At 42.2% G+C, this 13,970-nt stretch overlaps 1 protein-coding gene across 3 annotated transcripts in view; it reads right to left on the bottom strand.

Annotated features, from left to right (window-relative positions):
* The window catches only part of FBRS (fibrosin), a 222,949-nt gene that overhangs the window by 59,455 nt on the left and 149,524 nt on the right, over nucleotides 1-13,970 (bottom strand). For all 3 annotated transcript variants that reach the window (XM_053694395.1, XM_053694393.1, XM_053694394.1), the window contains exons 12-13: nucleotides 8,124-8,195; nucleotides 7,888-8,008 (exon numbers count right to left, since the gene is read on the bottom strand). In XM_053694395.1, the coding sequence (XP_053550370.1) occupies nucleotides 7,888-8,008; nucleotides 8,124-8,195 (193 nt within the window). The remainder of the gene's footprint in view (nucleotides 1-7,887; nucleotides 8,009-8,123; nucleotides 8,196-13,970) is intronic.

Genomic DNA, 13,970 nt, shown 5'->3' with positions numbered 1-13,970 from the left:
TGGCACAAGCAAGATATATAATCCTTTTTTGTTTTTTATAGGCAATACAAGATAAACTAGATTATTTTTTTCTATGCAAAACGTGGAAAGAAAGCAAAAAGAAACAAAACTACATCAACCAGAAACAGCAGCCTGTAGGATTTTCCTAACAAAGGCTGCTTCAGAAGAAGGAAACACATAAAATTGGTAGAATTTAGTAAAGGTATGCAATGCAGTCCAAGTAAGTAGCTGCCTTGTAAATCTGATCTACTGAGGCTTTATTCTTAAAGGCCCAACTGGCAACTGAACTGGTTGAGTGGGCTGTTTAGGAATAGACGGACCCACCTGCAAGTAAGCCTCCTGAACCAAAAGCTTAAGCCAAGACACCAAAGAAAGCGCTGTAGCTTTCTTCCCTTTTTTAGAACCATACAAATGAATTAACTAGAAGTTTGTCTGAAATCCTTAGTAGCCTGCAAATACTACTTTAAAGCTATAACATACAGATTATGGAGAAGCCTCTCAAAGTATTCTTGGGATTAGGACAAAAAGAGGGAACAATTTCCCTACTCATATTGTCCAAAGACACCACCTTAGGTAAGATATCAAACTTTGTTCTCAAAACTGCCTTAGCAATCAATGACACTGATGACCCCTCTTGTCCTGGCAACCAGCCTTGGCAGAAGAACCAGAGAGGCATAGATATAGGCTAGACGAAAAAAAACGTGGAGCTACTAGAGCATCCAGAAATTCCACCTGGGAATCCTTGGACTTTGCAAAGTACCTGGGAAGTCTGTTCAAACAAGAGGCCATCAAATCTCTCTTGAAGACCATAAAGACCCACAATCTGATTGAAAACAGACACACGTCCGTGGGATTGCTCACCCCTGTGATATGGACTGCAGAGATTACACAACAATTGTTCTCTGACAGGAGAAAAAAATAATAATACTCTCATGGCTAAGGAACTGCACAGTATGTATATATATATATATATATATATATATATATACACACATACATATACACACATACATATATATATATACACATGATATATATACATATATATACACATATATATATATATATATATACACATATATATATATATATACACATACACACACATTTTTTGAGCCACCAGCTCCTACTGGGCATGTGCAAGAAATCACAAACATAATTTATGCTTACCTGATAAATTATTTTCTTTCTTGGTGGTAGGAGTCCACAAACCCGCAAGCCAAGACAAAGAATATCTTGAAAATATTCTTGCTCAAGAACCCTCGGATAGGAACAAGTTGATCCAAATATCAATAAGAACCATCTTAACATCCTCATGAAAAGACTCTGGATAGCCACCAATAAGCAACCATAACCCTGGTTCTGAACAAAAAATGGTCTGGCTCAGAAACTTTACATTCCTGTTTTTTAAATAAAGATAGCATGAGAACGAAAAAAAAAGTAAATTTATGCTTACCTGATAAATTCATTTCTTTTACGATATGACGAGTCCACGGATTTCATTCTTACTTGTGGGCTATTAACCTCCTGCTAACAGGAAGTGGCAAAGAGCACCACAGCAGAGCAGTATATATAGCCCCTCCCTTCCCCTCCACCCTCAGTCATTCGGCCGAAGGAATAGGAAGAGAAAAGGAAAGGCTAAAAGGTGAAGAGGTGACTGAAGTTTACAAAAAATGTAAAGAAAAATGGTCTTAAAAAGAACAGGGTGGGCCGTGGACTCGTCATATCGTAAAAGAAATTAACCCCTTAAGGACCAGCAACGTACCCTGTATGTCACTGGCCTTTTTTTGGGACTTGATTGTTTTATAGCGCGGTCTTGCCACCAGCGTTGAGACTGCTCTATTTCACAAAGCCTGCTGGAGGGAGGGCATAATAGTGTGTTCTTGCTAGACTTGTGCTATTATGTCCTAAAAAAAAACCTTAACGACCAGTGACATACAGTGTACATTGTGGTCATTAAGGGGTTAATTTATCAGGTAAGCATAAATGTACTTTTCTTTTACAAAGAAATGAGTCCACGGATTTCATCCTTACTTGTGGGATACAATACCAAAGCAATAGGACACATAAGAAAGGGAGGAACAAGACAGGAACCTAAACAGAAGGCACAACTGCTTGAAGAACCTTTCTCCCAAAAATAGCCTCAGAAGAAGCAAAAGTATCAAATTTGTAAAATTTGGAAAAAGTGTGAAGGGACGACCAAGTCGCAGCCTTACAAATCTGTTCAACAGATGCATCGTTTTTAAAGGACCATGTGGAAGCCACAGCCCTAGTAGAATGAGCCGTAATTCTTTCAGGAGGCTGCTGTCCAGCAGTCTCATATGCCATGCGGATGATACTTGTCAGCCAAAAAGAAAGAGAAGTAGCCGTAGCTTTCTGACCCCTACGCTTTCCAGAATAAACAATGAATAATGAAGACGATTGACGGAAATCCTTAGTTGCCTGTAAGTAAAACTTTAAGGCACAGACCACATCCAAATTATGCAACATACGCTCCTTCTTAGAAGAAGGGTTAGGACACAGAGAAGGAACAACAATTTCCTGATTAATATGATTAATATTCTTATTTGAAACAACCTTAGGAAGGAATCCAGGTTTGGTACGTAACACCACCTTATCAGAATGAAAAATGAGATAAGGGGAATCACACTGTAGTGCTGACAGCTCAAACTCTTCGAGTGGAAGAAATAGCAACTAAAAACAGAACTTTCCAAGATAATTTGATATCCATGGAATGCATGGGTTCAAACGGAACCCCTTGAAGAACACGAAGAACTAAATTCAAACTCCAGGGAGGAGTAATGGGTCTATATACAGGCTTAAATCTAGATAGAGCCTGAAAAAAAGACTGAACATCTGGCACATTTGCCAAACGTTTGTGAAACAGAATTGACAAAGCTGAAATTTGTCCCTTTAAGGAACTTGCTTATAACCCTTTCTCCAATCCTTCTTGGAGAAAAGACAGAATCCTAAGAATCCTAACTTTACTCCATGAGTAACCCTTGGATTCACACCAATAAAGATATTTACGCAGCATCTTATGATAGATTTTTCTAGTGACAGGCTTTCTGCCCTGTATCAAAGTATTGATGACCGAATCAAAGAATCCTCGCTTCGATAAAATCAAGCGTTCAATCTCCACGCAGTCAGCTGCAGAGAAATTAGATTTGGATGTTGGAAAGGACCTTGAATGAGAAGGTCCTGTCTCAATGGAAGTTTCCACGGTGGTAGAGAGGACATGTCCACTAGATACGCATACCAAGTCCTGGGTGGCCACACAGGCGCTATCAGGATCACTGATGCTCTCTCCTGTTTGATTCGAGCAATCACACGTGGGAGGAGAGTAAACGGTGGAAACACATAAGCTAGGCTGAACAACCAAGGCATCTATCAGTTCGGCCTGAGGATCCCTTGATCGGGATCCGTATCTTGGAAGCTTGGCATTTTGTCGAGATGCCATCAAATCCAATTCTGGTCTGCCCCATCTTAGAATCAACGAGGCATATAACTCTGGGTGAAGTTCCCACTCCCCCGGATGAAAAGTCTGTCGACTTAGAAAATCCGCTTCCCAGTTCTCTACTCCTGGGATGTAGATTGCTGACAGATGACAAGAGTGGGCCTCTGCCCAAAGGATTATCTTGGATACTTCTATCATCGCTAAGGAACTCCTTGTTCCCCCCTGATGATTGATATATGCCACAGTCGTTATGTTGTTCAACTGGAATCTGATGAATTTGGCCGAAGCCAACTGAGGCCACGCCTGAAGCGCATTGAAAATTACTCTCAGTTCCAGAATATTGATTGGAAGTAGAGACTCCACTTGAGTCCAAACTGCACCCCAGCCCAGCTGGCATCCGTTGTCACTATCACCCACGAGGGTCTGCGGAAACAAGTCCCTTGGGACAGATGATCCGGCGACAACCACCAAAGAAGAGAGTTTCTGGTCTCTTGATCCAGATTTATCTGAGGAGATAAATCTGCATAATCCCCATTCCATTATCCGAGCATGCACAGTTGCAGTGGTCTGAGATGAAAGCGAGCAAACGGAACAATGTCCATTGCCGCTACCATTAATCCAATTACCCCCATACGCTGAGCCACTGATGGCCGAGGAACGGACTGAAGTGCTCGGCAAGTATTTAGAATCTTTGATTTTCTGACTTCCGTCAAAAATATTTTCATGGCTACCGAGTCTATATAGAGTTCCCAAGAAAGGAACCCTTGTCTGTGGGACAAGTGAACTCTTCTCTATGTTCACCTTCCAGCCGTGAGTTCTCAGAAAAGACAACACTGTGTCCGTGTTAGATTTTGTCAGATGATATGTTGACGCCTGAATCAGAATATCGTCCAGATAAGGCACCACAGCTATGCCTCGCGGTCTGAGAACCGCCAAAAGAGACCCTAGAACCTTTGTGAAGATTCTGGGTGCTGTGGCCAACCCGAAGGGAAGAGCCACGAATTGATAATGTTTGTCCAAGAAGGCAAACCTTAGAAACTGATGATGATCCTTGTGGATTGGAATATCAAGTCCACGGTAGTCATATATTGACCCTCCTGGATCATTGGTAAAATTGTTCGTATTGTCTCCATCTTGAATGATGGAGCTCTTAGAAATTTGTTTCGACACTTGAGGTCCAAGATGGGTCTGAACGTTCCCTCTTTTTTGGGAACCACAAATAGGTTTGAGTAAAACCCCTGTCCCTGTTCCAATTTTGGAACTGGACAAATTACTCCCATAGTAAAAAGGTCTTGTACATAGCGTAAGAATGCCTCTCTTTATCTGGTTTGCAGATAACTTTGAAAGATGAAATCTCCCTCTTGGGAGAAAGTCCTTGAATTCCAATTGATAACCGTGGGTCACTATTTCTAGTGCCCAGGGATCCTGAACATCTCTTGCCCAAGCCTGAGCAAAGAAAGAGAGTCTGTCCCCTACTAGAGCCGAGGAAGAATTTCCTTTGAAATTTTGAAAGGAACGAAAATTACTCTGTCATCCCTTCTGTTTGTTTCTCTTATCCTGAGGGAGAAGATGACCCTTACCTCCCATAATATCAGAGATAATTTCCATCAAGCCAGATCCAAACAAGATCTTCCCCTTGTAAGGAATCGCTAAAAGCTTAGACTTGGAAGATACATCCGCAGACCAAGGTTTTAACCATAATGCTCTGCGAGCTAGAACAGAGAAACCTGAAATCTTTGCTCCCAGTTTGATAACTTGAAGGGAAGCATCCAGAATAAAGGAATTAGCAAATTTAAGATCCTTTATCCTATCCTGGATTTTATCCAGGAAAGTTTCAGTTCTGATAGCATCAGACAACGCATCAAACCAATATGCCGCCGCACTAGTGACGGTAGCAATGCACACAGCTGGCTGCCATTGTAAGCCCTGGTGTACATACATCTTTTTGAGTAACCCCTCTAATTTTTGGTCCATAGGATATTTGAAAGCACAACTATATTCTATGGGGATAGTAGTTCTCTTAGCTAAGGAGGAAACAGCTCCTTCCACCTTGGGGACTGTTTGCCAGGCCTCCTTAACAGAGTCGGCTATGGGAAACATCTTTTTAAATATAGGAGACGGAGAAAAAGGTATACCCGGTCTCTCCCACTCCTTAGCAATGATCTCAGAAGCTCGGTCTGGTACCTGAAAACGTCTATGGAGGAAGGTACCTCAAAATAATTGTTCAGCTTACTGGATTTCTTAGGATTAACAACGACCGTGGAGTCGCTGTCGTACAATGTATCTAAAACCTCCTTAAAAAATGTAGCTTTAAACAAATTTCCAATTTACTTCCATTAACAAAATGTGCACAGTCTTTTTATATTTAAACTTTGAGTCATCAGCTCCTACTGAGCATGTGCAAGAATAAGTGTGTATGCATTTGTGAATGGCTGGTGGCTGTCACATGGTACGGGGGAGTGGAAAAAGAAATAACTTTTAAAATTGTCAGGAAAAAAATCTACTACTCATTTGAAGTTCAGACTAAGTGCTATTGCATTGTCTTGTTATCATGCATTTGTTGATTATGCAAATCTACTGTGTTGACTGGTCAAGTAACAGACAGAGGTGTTTTAGCTTGAACCTGAAGGATACAACTGAAGGAAATTTCACCTTCAGATGCTACTACGTTATCCTCCTCCTCAGGCTTCTGTGAGGGGACATCTGAAATAGCAACAACTGCGTCAGAAACCTCGCTTACTGAATGTCTGATTTTCCTCTTCCGCTTTCCCTGCAACATTGGAAAAGCAAACAACGCATCTGAAACTGCAGAAGACATGAGAGAAGCAATGTCTTTTAAAGTAACTCCAGCGGGAGCTAGAGAGGAAGCGCAGGGCACTGCATGTGAGGGCGATAAAACTTTTGATACTTGAGGAGACAGCTGCGGCATATATTGAACATTGTCATTAGATTCCTCAACAGCATCCTCTTTAGAAAATGTTGGCTCAGTAAAAAAAAGTCTATCCCTGAAGCTTAAAGTTCTCTCAATACATGAGGAACAGGGATTGGTGGTTCCACATTGGCATCAAAACAGAGAGCAAGTGACACTTTGTAAGGCCTCTTGGTCCATCTTTTAACTCACAATTAACAAATTGAGATAAAAGGAAAACATTTTTTTAATAAAATGCACAACCCAGAAAAAACGTTTGTCTCTTTAAATAATAAAGTGTAACTTTTTTATTCCGTTTAAGTAATATAGTGGAAAGAAGCATAAAATGTTAAAATAAAGACTTCAAACACCTCCACACCTCAGCAATACTTTGCTGAGCTACCGACCTCCGAGCAGGAGCCGAATATCCCTGCAACTTGCGTCTCCCAGTCGTCTCCTTCAGTCACACAGACAGTCTCAGGAGTTAACACGCAGCTATGTTAATCTGCGGTGTTAACACGTAGCTAAACTATATCGATGCGTAGTATGTTCTACAACGGAACAGAGTGACTAGAAAATGGCGCGCAATCACTTCCCGTTTCCTTGCGAACCTTCCATCGTGGGCATGCCAAAAAGCAAACTCCCGGTGGGTTAATTAAGTTAAAAAAAAACGCCAGGAGTGTGGAACCACCACCATTAAAATAACCAGCCCCAGTGCCAGCATCAATGCTGCCCAAGGTATGATGAGGTGTGTCCCTTCAATAAAAAAGACCCTTAGTCAATAAAGTGCCCAAACTTTTTTCTGAGTGTTTTATTATATCCCCCAGAAACAAGCCAGCACTAACCTCATCTTCTGCCTGACAGAAAGGCAGTTCTCAGGTTTGAGAGGTCCTCTCCCTCACATGGACCTGTGAAATGAAGGAAAGTCATGAGTCAATATTCCTCAGGTTTTCAGGGTTACGGCAGCAACAAAATATGGGAGTTCCCATTGCTCTAAAGTCACCACTGCTCTACTGAAGAGACTGATATGGACTACGGCTACACCCTAGGAGAAAGCATCACAATCTTGCACTACTTTAAAAATAAAAAAACTCTTGATTGAAGAATCTTTACTAACACCTAACTTTACTACTTCCTAGCACTAAGGTAGGCAAAGAGAATGACTGGGTTGGGAGGGAAGAGAGGTATTATTTAACAGCTTTGCTGTGATGCTCTTTGCCGCCTCCTGCAGGGAAGGAGTGGTATTCCCAATAGTAATTAAGATGATCCGTGGACTCATTGTGTCATTAAAAAAAAAAAAGGAAAAAAAAAGCGCATAGGCGATAAAATGACTCTGCTTTTAATAGGGATGAGTAAGAAAAAAATGCTTATGAATCTAATATTGCTTAAAACTACGAGGGAAGGTAACTACTCATAAGGAATGACCAATGGTCTTGGTTTTTACAATCTGAGAAAAAGAGTAACCCTTTCCAACACATAACCTAGATTTTAAGTACTCTACAAAACCCTTTTTTTTTATTACCGGATATAAGGGAGGGTGGTCGTGCCAGCTCATGAGGTGAGGGTAAAGAGTTGTACCCAGCAGGGAGGCAGGTGAGAGCATCACTTCGAAACTCAGACTTATGAGGGGTGCCATTTGCAAACTGGAACAAATAAGGAACAAGAAGAGAAGAAAGTTAGGAGGTCTTGTGAGAAATAGGGGACATGCTGAGTAGGAATAAGATGCAGAGAAGTAGGGAAAGAAATGAAAACATTTACCTTTAGCCTTTCCTGGTGCCGGAGAATCATATAAGCCACGCGAACATGCATGGCACACCAGCGCCCGGATTTCTGTACAAATGAAACAAATGCACATAGTGTAATGTAATATACATGCTGAACACAAGCGCAAACTAAGCAATAGAGGAGGAATGAAGGGGCATTGTACCCTATGGGCTCAATTCTCACACAAAAGTGACTTTAGATGACACTGGATTGTCCATAAAGGTTGGGCATGCATCTTGAGGTGGTCACAGGAAGGATTTTTATGGAGGCATGTTATGCATGGAGTATGCTTTTTGCAGGGTCAGTTGGAAGAGAACAAAATGATATTGCAACAGATATGCTTTTATACAAAAAAAAAGTGAAATCAAATATCCATAACACAAAATACAAATCTAAAAAAAGAAAACAAAAGAATAAGGAGATGATAGTAGCTATACCAGGCACATAGCAAAGTAAACCAGACAGGAGGTCCTATCATTCTGGTGACAAAACAGAAGCACAACCACTCAAGGGATAGGACAGTAAGAGTCATTAAATGAGAAACGATAGTATAAAACATTCATCCCCAAGGTAGCATCACTGGAGGAAAAACAGAATTTATGCTTACCTGATAAATTTCTTTCTTTCCGGATATGGCGAGTCCACGGAATCATCAATTACTAGTGGGAATATCACTCCTGGCCAGCAGGAGGCGGCAAAGAGCACTACAGCAAAGCTGCTATATATGTCACTTCCCTTACCCATAATCTCCAGTCATTCGGCCAAAGGAAAAATGGAAAAAGATGATAATACAAAAGTGTAGAAGTGCCTGAGGTTTTAGAAAAAATAACTGTCTTAAATAAAGGGTGGGCAGTGAACTCACCATATACGGAAATAAATTTATCAGGTAAGCATAAATTATGTTTCCTTTCCTAAGATATGGTGAGTCCACAGAATCATCAATTACTAGTGGGAATCAATACCCAAGCTAGAGGACACAGATAAAAGAAGGACAAGACAGGGAACCTAAACAGAAGGCATCACTGCTTGAAGAACCCTTCTCCCAAAAGAAGCCTCAGCCGAGGCAAAAGTATCAAATTTATAAAACTTTGAAAAAGCATGTAAAGAGGACCAAGTTGTAGCCTTGCAAAATTGTTGCACAGAAGATTCATTTTTAAATGCCCAGGAAGAAGAAACAGCCCTCGTGGAATGAGCAGTGATTCTCTCAGGAGGTTGCAGTCCAGCAGTCTCATTGGCCAAACGAATAATACTCCTTAGCCAAAGAGAAGTAGCCATAGCTTTCTGACCCTTGAGCTTCCCAGAAAAACAAACAAAGCAGAAGACTGAAGAAAGTCCTTAGTCACCTGAAGATAGAACTTTAATGCACGCACAACATATAGGTTGTGCAACAAACGCTCCTTAGGAGGAGGATTAGGACACAAAGAAGGAACCACAATCTCCTGATTAATATTCTTGTTTGAAACAACCTTAGGAAGGAAACCTAATTTAGTACGTAAAACTTCATTCTTAGTATAAGGTACAAGCAATATACAGAAGTGCTAGATGGAAAAAACACAATATTCTGTAATAGATAAACTAAGAACTAATACTCTCCTTTAGATCAGACCGCAGCCTTCTTGCAGTCTCTCCTCTATGACTGTATAGAGATAGGTAGTGGTGACAGATGGCGCAGATCTATTAGGTGATTTTCTCTAATAAATGAAGAGAAAAAAGGCTTGAAGCGTATATAAAAGCCAATTAATATGGGTGCAGTATACTCACTCCATAAGATGTATCTGTTCAGCTGAAATAGGGTGTAACATCAGATGACCAGAGTCCACAGGATCCTAGTGTTAAATGCCCAGGGTATCCAAATTTAGGACTGTAAATGAATGGAAACCCAAGTGACAAAGATATCCAATGTACAATAAAAATATGTATACAAGGAGATTCCGGCCCGGCACAGCAAAGAAAGATCTTGACAGTCTTTCAACTAAGGTAAAAAAGGTTTTATTTGCTCAAAATGTGGATACCCTGGGCATTTAACACTAGGATCCTGTGGACTCTGGTCATCTGATGTTACACCCTATTTCAGCTGAACAGATACATCTTATGGAGTGAGTATACTGCACCCATATTAATTGGCTTTTATATACTCTTCTAGCCTTTTTTACTCTTCATTTATTAGAGAAAATCACCTAATAAAACTTCATTCTTATCAGAATGAAAAATAAGATAAGGAGAATGAAACTGCAGAGCCGAGAGTTCCAAAACTCTCCGAGCAGAAGAAATAGCAACAAGAAACAAAAGCTTCCAAGATAACATCTTAATATCTAAGGAATGCATAGGTTCAAACAGAGCCCGCTGTAAAGCTCTAAGAACAAGGTTAAGACTCTAGGGAAGAGTAATGGGCTTAAACACAGGCCTAATCCTAACCAAAGCATCCGCCATACGCTTATGCAACAAAATAGACAAGCAGAAATCTGACCTTTCAGAGTACTAGCTGACAAACCCTTCTCCAGACCCTCCTGCAAAACCTTCAGAACCAAATTCAAACTCCAGGGAGGAGCAGAATGTCTAAACACATGCCTGATCCTGGACAGAGCCTGAACAAAAGACTATCAGGGAGCTCAGCGAGCTTCTTATTTAAAAGCACAGACAGAGCCGAAATCTGTCCCCTTCTCCAAACCATCCTGGAGAAAGGAAAGAATTCTGGATACCCTGACCTTATGCCAGGAGTATCCACGAGTCTCACACCAGAGTAAGTAGGTCCTCCACACCTTATGATAGATGCGACGGGTGACCAGCTTTCTGGCTTGAATGAGAGTATCAATCACCCTCTCAGAAAATCCTCTTCTGGCTAAGACTAAGCATTCAATCTCCACGCAGTCAGCTATAGAGAATCTAGAATCTGATGGACAAATGGGCCCTGTACCAGCAGATCCCTGAGACAGGGCAACCTCCATGGAGGGGACGATGACATCCCCACTAGATCCGCAAACCATGTCCTCCACAGCCATGATGGAGCAATCAGAATAGTTGACGCTTGCTCCTGTTTGATGCATGCCACTACACGAGGTAGAAGTGGTATTGGAGGAAATATGTACACTAGGTCGAATCCCCAAGGTACTGCTAAGGCATCTATCAGTTCCGCCTGGGGATCCCTAGCCCGCGAACCATATCTGGGTAGCTATGAGATCTATCTCCGGAGTCCCCCAACTGTTGCAAATCTCCGCAAACACATCGGGATGAAGAGACCATTCCCCCGGATGAAACTATTGTCTGCTGAGAAAGTCTGCTTCCCAGTTGTACACACCCGGGATGTGGATCGCTGACAGCGAGCATTCGTGGGCCTCCGCCTACTCCAGAATCCAATATACTTCCCTCATGGCTAGGGAGCTTCTCGCCCCCCCCTGATGGTTGATGTAAGCCACCGAGGTAATGGGTTCAGACTTTAATCTGATGAACTTTGACGAACCCGGGAGGAGCCAAGATCCAGGAAGTTTATCGGAAGAAGAGACTCCTTCTGAGTACACCTGCCCTGTGCCCTCCTGGAGAGACTCTCTCGACTCGTTGTCCAGAGAGATCAGTTGGGACAGGTCCAAATGATCGCAGTTCCACTGCCTCAGCATGCACAGCTGAAGAGGCCGGAGATGGAATCTGGAGAATGTAATGACATCTATAGTGGAAACCATAAGTCCAATAAACTCCATGCACCGGGCAAATGATGGCCTTGAGGAGGATTGAAGGGCTAGACAGCTGGAGACAATCTTGCAGCGTCTCTTGGGAATATCTTCATGGCAATGTAGTCTATTATTGTGCCCAGGAACTCCACTCTGGTACTGGGAATCAGAGAACTCTTTCCTGAGAGATCGCAGAAGGATAATAGCTCTTGAATGGTCCTCCACCAGCCGGCAGGACGGAGCCTGAACCAGAATGTCGTCCAGATAAGAAGCCACTGCTATCCCTCTGGATCTCGCCACCATGAGCAGAGCTCCCAGAACCTTTGTGAAGATTCTTGGAGCAGTAGCCAACCCGAAGGGAAGAGCTACAAACTGGAAGTGCTGATCCAGAAAGGCGAACCTTAAGAACCTGAAGTGATCCTTGCGTATTGGCACATGAAGGTAAGCGTCCTTCAAGTCTATCGTAGTCATAAACTGACCCTCTTGAACTAGGGGCAGTATAGACCTTATCATCTCCATTTTGAACGATGGAACCAACAGAAACTTGTTTAAGCACTTTAGGTCCAGAATCGGGCGAAACGTGGAACCATGAAAAGGTTTGAATAGTACCCTAGACCCATTTCTGCTAGAAGTACCGGTACAATTACTCCTAGAGAGGAGAGATCCCTCACGCACTCTAGAAAAGCATCTTGTTTCTCTGGTTTTGATGATAGATTTGACCATAGGAATCTGCCCCTGGGAGGATGAGTTTTGAAACCTATCCTGTAACCCTGGGTAACAACTTCCAGAACCCAAGGATCCTGAATGTCTCTCCACCAAGCCTCAGCGAAAAGAGAGTCTGCACCCTACAAGATCGAGAGACGGATCGGGGGCCACCCCTTCATGCCGATTTTGCCTCGGTGGATTCTTGCTCTGCTTGGCCTTACTGTAAGACTGAAAAGGTTTCCAAGATCCAAGGGTCTTATTTGAGTGCTTATAAAGTATCTTGTGTTTAGTTTCTTTAGCTAACAATTTTTTCTGAATGAGTCTTTTGATACTTAGCACCTACACTACACATTACCAGTTATAAGCCAAGGCCGTTTAACTTCAATCTGAACAGTTACGGACCCTACTCTAATATATTATTAGTAAATGGTGCCATCATCTTCAACTCTAAATCTAAGGTTTCCAAGATCCCTTGAACTGCTCGGGCTTTACGGCAGGTTTCTGTCGTTGGGACTTCTCCAAACGAAAGGGAAGAAAATTAAGACCTTTAGATTTTTTATTCTTATCCTGCGGTTAAAAGGCACCCTTGCCCCCCGTGACCGTGGATATGATTAAGTCCAGACCCTGACCAAAAATAATCTTTCCCTTAAATGGAAGGGAAAGCCATCTAGATTTGGACGTCATGTCAGCAGACCACAACTTCAACCACAGGGCCCTCCGGGCCAGAAAATCCTGATGTCTTGGCATTCAAGAGAATAACCTGCATATTAGCATAGCAAATAAACGAATAAGCTACCCCTCAGGGCCTTAATTCTTTCATGTATCTCACAGAGAGGAGTCTCCACCTCTATAATTTCTGACAGAGTCGCACCAATAGGTAGCAGCTCCTGCGGCTGCAGGTTGAAAAACGAACCCTGTGTGCTGAAATTTTTTTCTTAACAGGGTCACCTTAGGGACAGATCTCCACAGTTCTAGCTGAGAGTCTGGAACCGGGAACAATTGTTTAAACAAAGAATAAGAAGAAGGAGAGAAAGATGATCCAAGTCTCTCCCATTCATTCTTAATAATATTTGCCATCTTTACAGGAACCGGGAATGTCTGGGGCACTACCCTGTCCTCAAACTTTATCAAGCTTAGGAATAGAAGGTTCCTCATGTAACTTTGGTTCCGGAACCTCTAGAGTAGCTAACACCTCTTAACAAAAAGCCTAAGTTCTCCATCCTAAACCTAAAGTCTGGTTCCTCTGCAGCCGGAGGTTTAGAGGCCGCAGATTCCGACCCAGAGAGTCTTCTGAAGTATCGGAACCCTCTGCATCAGCGGATAATCTAGTCTCAGATACATCCAACGGAGTAGATGACCCCTGGAAAGGATAGCAATGTTTAACCTTGGATTTATTCCAACTCGAAGATGTCTTCCAATAGGAACCAGAGTCCTTAGGGGAAGGAGAGGTTTTCTGCTCTCTATTCTGACGAAA

Source organism: Bombina bombina, chromosome 11 (genome assembly GCF_027579735.1).
Source record: "Bombina bombina isolate aBomBom1 chromosome 11, aBomBom1.pri, whole genome shotgun sequence".
In the NCBI taxonomy this organism is placed as follows: Eukaryota; Metazoa; Chordata; class Amphibia; order Anura; family Bombinatoridae; genus Bombina; species Bombina bombina.
This window is presented reverse-complemented; position numbering and strand designations above follow the sequence as displayed.